General features: G+C 40.7%; 1 protein-coding gene across 1 annotated transcript; it reads left to right on the top strand.

Annotated features, from left to right (window-relative positions):
• gdf2 (growth differentiation factor 2) lies at positions 1–5712 on the top strand. Its single transcript, XM_049563421.1, has 2 exons — positions 1–486; positions 2649–5712. The coding sequence occupies exons 1-2, from the start codon at positions 135–137 to the stop codon at positions 3563–3565; spliced, it is 1269 nt and encodes a 422-aa protein (XP_049419378.1). The 5' UTR covers positions 1–134; the 3' UTR covers positions 3566–5712.
• Positions 5713–11904: the final 6192 nt, after the last annotated feature.

Below are 11904 nucleotides of genomic sequence, written 5' to 3'. Positions count from 1 at the left end.
GGGAGCATGGGAGCGGACATCAGGACTGTGGTCCTTGCATTGGGGATCTCCATTTTCAAACCTTGCCGTCACAAAGCTGGGAAGAAGGTAAAGTTTGTGCAAGCTCAGTGGCTTAGAAAGGATCGGATTTCAAAATGTGGAGCTCCAGATCATCCCTGTTCCAGGTGTCTTTGTGTCTGCTGGTTTCTGTTGGCTCCTGCACCTGTAAAGCTCTCAATAATGACATCCAGAGCGAGATCCCTGATGGACTCTACTCTCATCTGTCAGAGGAGGACCTTCTGGAGGAGGAAGACACAGACTCCAGGATGGAGAACCTCCTGGGAACCATGAAGGAGGGCTTTCTGAGAAAACTCAACCTGTCAGACGTTCCTCACGAGAACAGCAAAATCTACCCTCCTCAGTTTATGATGGAGCTCTACAACAAGTACGCCTCGGACAGCTCGGCAAACCCTCAGTCTGATGTCATACGAAGCTTCACTGTCCAAGGTACATGAACAGGGTATAAATCAGAGGTTTTTTATAAATTATTATTTTATATTATATAAAGCTCCAAACCAGTGGTTTCCAACCTTTTTGCCTCTGATGCCTTTTAAACGAATCCTTTCTACTCATGAATACTCATTACCATGATAAAAGCTGATCTTTTTCATTACTATTAGAGGCCTCAAATGCAAATTGTAACGCAAAAGTTTGAGGCCAAATTTATAAAACTACAGTATAATTTTTCTGTTGCAGAATTTGGCTTTTTCAAGTTCCTAATTATGTCACAGACCCTCAGATGTATCTTGTGATCCTTATAGGGGCCCCAAACCCTTAGTTGGGAACCACTGCTCTAAAGTAGCCCGTAGCATTTTTATCATTGAATAGTTACAATACAGTAATTTATTTTCCCATGATAGCCTAATTGCTACCTCTAAAAACTGGTATGCTTGTATTTTACCAATAAATGGCCACGTAGAAACATATTGAAATTTGAATTTTAGACACTTTTTTATAATTAAATATAAACTAAAATGATACTATTGTACATAATTTTCCATTTTTATCAAAAGACGGTGAAACAGTTTTTGGACATATTTATAGGCTATACAGTCTAAGCTTCAAACCATTAAGATGATTTTGAGGCAGACTTTGCTTCAAGACACGCTGTCAGTGTCAGCAGTGTACTCTCATCTGGAGCACATAATGGCCCTGTAGCTTACAAATGTTGATAAAAGATGTTTTAGCATTGGTTATCAGCCTTTAGCAAATTCAGACTTCTGTCTCTTTACAACATTAAACATTTGGGAGGACCTTTTGCGTGATTAAATTTGTATTTCCCTCTGAAATTGGAAGCTAACAGGCAAGGCTAACAAGCTTCCACGCAGAGAGTGAAAGGTAATTAGCTTAGCTTGCTAGCATTAGCACGGTAACACCTGCTGAGTCATTGACAGCTACGGCACAATCCGTGTAGTGTTCATCCTGCATTATATATATATATATATATATAGAAGGAGGGGGTCTAACTACTGTTAGCTGTGTCTCTTTCATGGGTCCGGTCGAAAGTCCAGCCTGCGAAAACTCACAGGTAGTCCTGTGACCTCAGCATTCTTCATGTTACTCTGTAATCATGACACAAAGTCAACATGACCTCATACCTGTTCATCATATTTTGACACTTGGGCAGAAGCTGCCGGTACGACTATAGTGATTCTGCAGTACATTGTATTGTATTGTACTGCCCCGGTGTGTCGTATTGTTGGTATCTTGATGTAAAAGGGGTTGGTGGTCATGTGAGTTGACTCTCCTGACTAAGAAAGGGTCAGCAATTAGGTTTAGGCAACACAACTCCTTGGTTAGGGTGAGGAAAAGACATGACTCACGTGACAAAATAACTGCAAGTTGACTTTCAGTTTCACACTGGACACAAACACCAATCTCCTGGGTTAAAGTCCTTAACCCGACCCATCCACCAAAGCAAACTCAGTATTTATTCTATGTCTGTTGCTCTAATAATGATGCAGATGGGTTTACATTGAAGCTGTTTGAAAGTCCAGTGCATCTTATATAGACGCTAAAGGGTGCTCCTCACATCACTATAATGACACCGGGGCACCTTTTACCATTTACCCTTTTCACCCACTGCCCCAGGTGGTGTATATTAATGCCCTTGGAGTGAGACCAGGTTGAAGTAACTAACATACAAATACAGACAAAATAAAGTAGTAACATACAGATTGTTCAAATCGCAGATGAGGCAAAGCAAAGACGTCAGCATTGTCTGTCTAAACCAAAAATTCACACCTGCTGAAGAATATAGGGGCACAATCAGAAGAAAATTAGTTAATTTGATTTATCTATTTTGTAATTAAAGTTTTGACTAAATCAGTATAAAAAGTCTTTAAAAAAAAACACAAACCACAAACAATACATTAAAACACTTTATTTGTTCCCGAGGGGCAATTAAAAGGCACACAGGGTAGCACAACAACACATACAGACAATTGACAGGACAACATAGACAATAAAAAGGATGCTACATGCATTAAAGTGCTAGAAGTGCTTAAGTCCATGAAGGATTTAATTTTAGTCAGACAGCCCAAATCTAGCTGCTCTACGATAAACTTAGAGCGTTTATTTGACCTCTGACCTCTTCTTATCTCCAACAGATATCCCTCTCTCTGAGACTAATGGCACAAAGTCAAAGAGCAGGCTGCAGTTTAACATCAGCATCCCCACCCATGAGAAGCTCACCACTGCTGAACTACAGCTCTTCTTCTTCCCAGATCCCAGGTCAACGGTCACCTACCACAGATTCAAGACCACTGTCAAAGTCTATGAAGTGGATTACAACGATTTCACATCCACCACCCAACTGCTGGTTGGAAAAGAGGTGACAAGCTTTGAGAGCATGTGGGAAACATTTGAAGTGACTGCGGCGATTCAGAGCTGGATCAAGTCGGGCCATAGAGCAACTGTTTTTGATGTCGTGGTGGATAGGAAGGACTGTGAGGCCTCTAAAGGTGAAGAAGAAGGAGCAGGCTGTTTGAATATGAGCGTGTCTGTTGGAGATAACACTTCAGCGGCTTTAATCATCTTCTCAGATGACCTGGGTAGCAAGAGGAGGGAGAAAAAGAAGGAACTAAGAGAGATGATCCTCCATGAAGAAGAAACCATCTTACATTCAGGTGCGGACTGGAACAGAGGAGATCAGCTTCCAAACGAGATCCCGGAGGAACACCTACGAAGAAAGAAAAGAAAGGTAGAGAGAGAATACTGCCAGCGGACCTCTCTCAAAGTCAACTTTAAAGACATTGGCTGGGACAGCTGGATCGTGGCGCCTCCAGAATATGACGCCTTTGAATGTCGAGGACTGTGTTACCACCCGCTGACAGACGAAATGACCCCATCAAAGCACGCCCTTATCCAGACGCTGATCAACATCAGGAACCCCAAGAAGGCCAACATGGCATGTTGCGTCCCCATCAAACTGGACCCCATCACAGTCATGTATCAGGAGAACGGACGCCTCACTATCAGATACCTTTATGAAGAGATGAAGGTGGCAGAGTGTGGCTGCAGGTAGTCAGAGAGAATTGGTTTGCTCTGGTGGTAGGACAGGTGATTATAATAGTGCAAATGCTGCATTTCATTTAAGTCTGTTCCTGTAATTTCCTGTAATGGTCCAGTAGAAGTACCACAGGTCTAACAAAAAGATAAAATTTTATTTATACCAAGGAATTAAATGACTGTGCAACAGTTGCATTACAAAGTAGAAAACAGTGCAAGAAACATGGACGCCTCTATTTTCTTAAGTAGGTTGATAAGATTAAAAGTCCGAAATACTCATCCCTGCAACACAAGTTACATCAGTGATATCAAGACTGAGAGTATACAGCCATACTCTGTGAGGTTGTACTTAGGCTCAGCAGTGCTTTAAGCTGAATGCTAACATGCTCAAAATGACAATACTATCATGCTGATGTTTAGCAGGTTTAATGTTTATCCTATTCAGGATCTTTTTTTAGCATGTTAGCATGCTAACATTTGATAATGGAATGGGGAATGTCAGTAGTTTTGCAGTTTATTTTCCAGAAAGTATTAAAAGTTTTGACCTGATGAAATGTCAGAGGATCACCAAAGTCAGTAGGAATTATCCTCTGGGGACAACGAATATCTCTACAAGACATAAGGCAATCCATTAAGTAGATGAGGTATTTCAATTTGGACCAGTCTGAAATGCAACTAACAGTGAAACCTCAAACAGGTCAATAACACGTTGTTGCTTGTGCTGCTATGAATTGTAACGGAACCTGCAGCCAGATACCATGCCTGTTAGCATTTCACATGTCATCACCATCAAGCACGAACCAAAGGAGACAGATGTCTTTATATTGTGTATTTAATACTGGTTATATGTACATAAAAAGCTTGCCCGTACACTATCTTGATCTAATGTGTTATAACAAAAAACAAAATTGTATTATGCAGTAAATAATGTAAAACATAACATAAAGTGTGTAAAAAGCAACAGTATTTTGGTGGTTAACAAACATCTTTGCATTGTGATCTCACATATGTGAAATGACTTCTACCTCTTAACACCGCATTACATGGTGGTAGCACGTCATATGTAAAATTACGTAGTGGGAGCACGGCTGAGTGTAGGCACCAAAACTACTTGGTTAGGTTTAGGACAAGATTATGTTATCGGGTAAAATAACTTATGTTATGTACAAAACATAAGTACTTGACTGAACATGGCATAACTACAAAGTTAAAGGAAGTAATCATCGACTTCTTATTTTACATAGGACACAAACAGTGCTCTCCCAGGTGAAAGTCCTGCATTTCTTTGACCCATCCACCTCAGCCTCCTCCCTACATGGACTTTCTCACTCATTATACAACCTAAGGGTTTGGATTGTTAACCACCACCTAATGCGTGACATCATTTCACCAGGGAATTAGTGTGTTTACCATGACAAACAATCCTAATTGACTTTGCATTGGCATTTTTTGTAATTTTAACACACTGACACCGATACGTAAGGCGATGTGAAGAGGTCACGGTTATTTGTATTTGTGAGATCGGGTTGCATCTTTTTTCTGTTTTTTTGTTTTGTTTTGTTTTTTAAGATTAAAAAAATCTTGCCAAAGCAGATCTGTTAGTAATGTGAGTTTTGTAAAACAAATACAGTAAATAGATTTGTTGGCATTAATAGGGTGACATTTAATCACAGCTGTTCATCTGTTAATCCTATGCTAGTTTTAATGTAAATCTGTACATTACTATTGTAACTGTAATTTGTTTATGTTAATATATATTTAGCAGTAGTTGGTAAGTTACTGCCATACAGACAACATTAATGCTGTATTGCTAATGTTGCATCTACTATAAGAGAAACTGTCGAGAAAATTCTGTATTGCAGTGCAGGCTGGCCGTAACAAACTCCTAAAGTCATGAATCTGCTAAATATATAATGAGCTCTGCTGCTTCCTGCATGTCAGAGCTGCTAATCCTAACACAAAATTCAGACTACCAAGCTTTCAGTGGCAAGTTTTTATTGTACTGTTTGTCTTATGATGTCTACATTTTGTTTTTGATGCTGTCCTACCCTGAAATCAATAAAAAACTTAATTGTTCATTTCCTACTTTTTTGACTTCCCATGGTGACCATATACCAAAAGGGCAAACGATTACGTTTGTCTGCAGCTTTAAACTAATAAATATCAGCAGTGCCTTTCACACACTTTTGATTGACACCTTCTATCCTTGATTGGAAAAATAAATGGATTTTAAAAAAAAATTGCTCAGTTTCTTGTTATAACCTTTTTACGTGATCCTTTTCACTTCATAACAAGATGTTTTTAATGTTATAGATACTGAATCATACTTTTTTTTCTTAGCATGACAGAATTATATATCAAAATTTATATATCAAACCAATGTATCTTGTTAAAATAAACTTTTTATTGTTGTAACATAAATTGGTATTTAAACATCCAATATTTTTTATGGTGTTAAGACAAGATGTAAAAATTGTAGCCCACATTGGCTAGAAAAAAACTGTAGTGCCTGGTTTACAGGTTTACATATGGTTTAAGTTTTATTTGATGCTTGACCTGAGGTGTGGCTGACCTGAGGTAAGGACTAATTTAGCAACTACTTTTGAGTTACAACAATAAACAAGACAGAAGATGCTGTATCAGCTCCAACAGCAACTGCTGCTCCTATATTTTCTCAACCAAAACTATCATACATGAGTTCCCACATGACAGGACAGTTTTCCAAAGTGTTTTCTCTGCCTACAACAACTAAGAGGAACACACAATGTAGAGCATGAAGAGAGAAACAAAGTTGGATAAACTACATTTTAAAATTATTAAGTAAAATAAAGCAAAACAAATAGTTAACAAAATGGTGAGGAGAGACTCTGGCCCTACGGAGTCTGCTTGCTGAGAGTGACAGTGAGCAAGGGCCTTTTGTAGGTGAAACAGGTGCCACTGATTGTCCCAGGAAGCTCCCAATCAGTTAACTCATCCTATCCAAAGAACACAACTCAGGTACACAGGACACTACATAGGTGATGACAAAATGTACATTTAAATATAGACGTTATTCTCAGTTATTTGAATTAGCATAACATTTCAAACTTAAAGTGCTCTGGGATGTTTCACCTTAAATAAATGCAGCAGCAGCAGCAGCGGGGATTATTAAGAGGCTGTTTACACGTTGCCGGCTATTTTCATAAACGGACATTTCACCGTCTCCGTTTTCAAAAAGATCTTCATTTACACTTACCCGTGTATATATACACAAGAGCATGCCAAACCTATAGGTGGCAGTGTAACAAGAAGCTCAAGCCTTCCATGTATCCATTGTCACCATAGCAACATAGGTCGCACTTTTTACACAGGCGCAAGTTCTGGGGCATACTGTGATGTCGGCTGCCTATAACTCCGTTTATCTCCGTTTTTCTTAGTTTACATGCAAATGCGCAACCGGAGTTTTCCAAAATCTCCACTGTGGCCGGAGTTTTTAGAAAGACTCGTTTTCAGAGGAGAAATCTCCGTTTGTGTACAAACGAAGGGCCCAAACGAAGGAAGATGTCTCCGTTTATCAAAATCACCGTGTACGTGTAAACAGCCTCTAAGTCCCCACAGAAAGTGCAGCTGCATCCAACTGCTCGTTAGATGATAGTGACAACAGCTGTGCATCATTGTATCCCAGCTTAAGCAGTGACTGGACTCTGGACTCTCAGCTTTTCACATTGTATAAAGTTGAATCTTGTGAATCAACATAGGTTTTATCAGTCGCGACAGCAGGGGCTTGTATTATTTTCTCCTTGTGAGTCTGTATGTGTGTGTCATCATGGCAAAATGTGGTCCTAGACAGGAACTACTACATTTTGAGTATTTTGCCAGATGTATACATGTCTTTCTGTCTCTTTGAGGACAGATTTTGTCTGTGTGACAGCATCACAACTGTACAAGATCACTGAACGTTACAGATGTGTAGTTGACATCACAATGAAAGCTGAGTTCAAAAATTGGCATGGTCCGAACAAGGGCACCAGAAGCAGGGGGGTGGGAAAAAGCGAAGCCACTAGCAATCCAACTCTTTTCAGCTTGCTACGGTTACATGATGGCTTCTCATTCGGAATGAAATAAATCTGAATGAAATCATTCAGAATTAAAGTTTTTCCAGGTAGTTTACATGGGAAATATTCATTCCGAATGAGGGTTTACATGGGAGATCAGTTTAATCGCCTTCATTCAGGTCTGTGCAAGGTTTGGGGCTGATTGGATAGAGGGCGGGGCGGATGTTACGTGTTTATTTTTACCGGAAGAAAACACTGTAGTCCTCGCTCCGGATAAAGCCTGATTTATGGTCCTGCGGCGTACCTACGACGTACCTACGTCGTTGCTCTGACATCGTCATGAACCCTTCGAACTTCTCCGTCACTCCATTTCGTCACAGTGCAATTCATTGCCAGAGCGGTAGGAGGCTGCGTTCCTTTCCTGAATGGTTATCGTCATCTCTAGTTGATTTTTGTTTAGCTTCCAGCTTTTCCGGTCACAGAGAAATGAACGCGGAGCACGGACAGACGGCTCCGTCCGTATCCGTATCTGTATTGAACTTTGAGCATAAATGGGCCTTAATACTGCAACATCTACATCGTAACAGAAGATGTTTAAAGATGGCGGGGATGGCGCAATCTGGAAATATGGAACCGGAAATGCGTTGCTACCAAGCAAACCAATCACAGCCCTCTCAGTCTGCGCTGGGTCTGCGTCTCCTCAATGTGTAGTTACATTTTTGGGGAGGTGCACGTCAGGCTACGCCGGGGGCTACGGCGAGCCTTCTGCGTAGCCACATACCCTACGACGTAGCAACTTTGTTGATTTAACGCAGGACCATAAATCAGGCTTAACAAGATGCTTGACGACGCCATTCTTAGTGCCTTTTTCGGGCATGTTTTGCTTATATTCTTGAAGCAGCAGAACAACCTTGTTCTGCTAATGCTTCATCTGTTGAAGAGGAGAAGGGAGATAGACGACCGTGCTGTGGTGAATGGAAACCGGTGAGTGCAACGAGTCTGACTGCTCTATCTCAGCCCGTTGCTATGCAGCCCGTTGCTATGCGCGTTATATACGTCATCGCGCCAGAAGGGCAAGGAAACGAGCATGCGCAGAAAGACCAGAATGAACTTAAAGAGGAATGAGTGCATTTTTCAGTCGGAATGACCGTTTACATGACCACTTTTAATCGGAATGGCCTTTCATTTCGATTAAAAGTGGAATTAAACTGTCCATGTAAACGTACAGAGTGTTAGCTTTGTAAATATTTGAAGTCAGTGACACGTCCTTATCAGAGCTCAAACCTCTGTGATGAAACCAGTGAGGGGACAAGTTCATGCACGTCCTTTCTGGTAAGCCAGAATTACTCTTGTCCCAAAATAGCACCAATAACAAAGCTTCCCATTTTAATGTCCACAAAAATAATTGGCTCAGTTGACTTTTGTTTCTCAAGAGATTCCCCCTGTCATCAACATGTAACAACAGAGCCATATTAAAGGTTCTGGCATTCAGAGCATTAATACAGCAGCAAACCAGTAATTAAGCTCGTTCGAGATGAACTGCGCCTCGCCTGGAAAGTAGACGAGAGCAGGCGGCCACAGCGGGGGGCGGTGACAAAAAGCTGCGGTGAAGTCGAACAGTTTCCAGCAGCCTTCAGTCCATATAGGAAGTCACAGACACACTCACATCCTGTCTGGAATGATGTCAATTCATTAAAAAAGTGATCAGACCCATATATCAGTTTGTTTTCAATCTCCAGTTGTTTTAATTATGATAGATTAATTTATTAAAATAAACAAATCAGACAAATACAATCTTAATCTCTAACAAAAATGAATAGTTCATCTAAAACGTCATATTGTTGAGTCAACATCTGAACCAATCAGCTGTTAGATCAGGTGAGAGCCAGGTGGTGCAGTCGGTGGAGAGCAACTGCAGCGCCTGGCTCTAAAAACTGCGGCCGCCTTGCTCTCACGGTTTTATCACCGTCCACTTTTGTAATACGTCAGAGCAAGTCAGGATGAAGTCAGACACAAAACTAACCGGCATGCATTGTGCGCCGATCGCCGGTAATCGAATCTGGGCAGGCCTGGCTCATCTCAAACGAACCTATTGCTAGACAAATAGTGCAGTTGTGGAGGAGGGTGCGGTTAGCAGTTGGCTGCAGGAGAGAGAGAGGGGTGTGGGGGGATGGCTCAGCCTACTTAAGAGCATGTGCCGCAGGAGCCGGGCAGCTGCGGGCACATATGATTTATTAATTAATTTAATGATTGTTGTTCGGAGCAGACAGCTCCATACTGTAAACCTATCAGGGGATCTGTGTGTCACTGCTGGGGAACTCACAAATGTAGCAAGATGGCTACAGTAGTGTCCTGAGCAGAGAATGAAGTCTCCTGTGTGTGTGTGTGTGTGTGTGTGTGTGTGTGTGTGTGCTATAACCCCAAGCTTCTTTGTGGTTTGTATTGCCGTGGATGCGTAGCACCCAACCCCTGGTTAGCACTGTTAGCTTAATCAGCACTGTTGCTGTTGGCCAGAAGTGTTTATGGAGTTAGCACTGTTAGCTGCAGCTAGCCACTGGCCCAGCCTCCTCTATTTTGGAAACTATGTCCAGACAATTTATATGCTTTGAATTTTGCATGGAGGTCCTTTCAAATGTCTGCATTAGCGGTATTAAATCTTGAGCCTGTCTTAATTGACCTTTTTGGTCCACTTATGGACAGTAAAAAAAGCTGTAAATGCAAAAGTTACAAATTATGATCTTTCACAGTTAATATGTTAGCAAACAAAGGCTCATTTACACACTGATTTACACAGTTTCCACTCCCTTTATTTCAAGCTAGTTGCTAACTTTGTCTGTTAGCTGTTTGGTGTTGGGCACGTAGCCTGTAGAGGGTTTTTGGAGCTTCAGCACTGAAAATAGCTGTCTGCTGTATTTGAATTTCTGGTCTTGTGATATAAGAATCTCAGCAGGCTAATTAGCTTACCAAGATAACTAGCCCACTGTGTATAGCTGTAAATTATCCAATGAGATTATTTCAACCAATACAGCAGCCTTGCCCTGAGAGAATATTTCTACATCTGAAATTCCACAATGTGTAACCTGTCCTTATATTTGACACATGAGGGCATAGTATGACACAATGCAGTGTTCAGACATCTTGACTGGTTTACAGGGAATTGGCAGAGGGAATTGTATTATGTAAAGCAGGAGGCTTAAAAGTTAAGACGCAAAGATTAGCTGAGCACAGTCTAGCATCCGGAAGAAGATGACGGCTGGCTGCATATTTCTGAACTGCAAAACTGTCTGACTCAGAGTCTCACAGGGTCATTGATGTTGGGTTCAAGTTCAACATACAGATTTAGCACTTCAGCAAATAGGTTTTCTGTCTTACATTTAATTTATACTATGTCACCTTGGGACTTGCAATGGACACCTTTTTATTAAAACAAAATGCAACAACAAAAAATCTAACAAGGGGAAACATTACTGTGATTAAATAGCAGAGCAGGAGAAAATGGAGAAAAAGCAAATAATTCAGCATTTGATCCAGATTAAGACTTTCCAATCACCCTTCTGTTCCTATATCCAGGGTGTGTATTTGTGTGCTTTTTTATTTATTTATTTTTTACCCAATCTGATCCTGTGTATATTTTAAGAAGGCTTTGCCACGTGGAATGACCCAGACATGACCCCTAAAGCTACCAACAGCACCAAAATACACCACCATAAGCTTTCATAACAGACAAGAGAGAGAGGGAGAATTAGCGTGAGAGTTTGTGATCAGGCTTTCGCACCAATAATTCCATTGTTAACACATTTTACCTGCCTCTCAAACCAGTTTTTTATCTAAAAGAAAAGTTTCAGTATAAATATGATAACGTGACAAATTCAGAAAATGAAGGCTATAGACTGTAAATCAAGCCAAAATAAGACTACATTTTAACTGTTAGTAATAGTAAGCTGTGTCAGGTTCATTAAGCCTGCTAGTCAAAGGACAAAAACAAAACAAATGCATGAGTGTTCAATAAAAATAAGAACCCACACATGCAGTGGATTTGTGTAGGAAAGGATAACACACTGCTCAGGCTCCCATTTACCAATTTTTAGTCTCTGTTATTGTCTACTGGCTGAAGCACCAAAGATAATGCGATTAAAGGTTTATTGGGGACAAAAGCCTCTTATGTGGATGCTGTTGTTGTCCAAAAAACTCATGACAGTGACAATGTTCCCTCCTACAAAAAAATCATCATCTTTCAACACGAACAAATGAGCTAAGGCAGCCCAGTCAAAGAGAGGACTGAGTAATTCCCTTTCCAGCAGTGATGATGAGGACATTGACG

The sequence above is a fragment of the Epinephelus fuscoguttatus genome, linkage group LG20, assembly GCF_011397635.1.
Source record: "Epinephelus fuscoguttatus linkage group LG20, E.fuscoguttatus.final_Chr_v1".
Taxonomy (NCBI): Eukaryota; Metazoa; Chordata; class Actinopteri; order Perciformes; family Serranidae; genus Epinephelus; species Epinephelus fuscoguttatus.
Note: the sequence above shows the minus strand (reverse complement) of the source record. Positions and strands in the feature narration are given on the sequence as shown.

Coding starts and splice junctions, on each gene's coding strand:
- gdf2 (XM_049563421.1), top strand. CDS start 135: ATGTGGAGCTCCAGATCATCCCTGTTCCAGGTGTCTTTGTGTCTGCTG. Junction 487..2,648: donor ACGAAGCTTCACTGTCCAAG/GTACATGAACAG, acceptor TATCTCCAACAG/ATATCCCTCTCTCTGAGACT.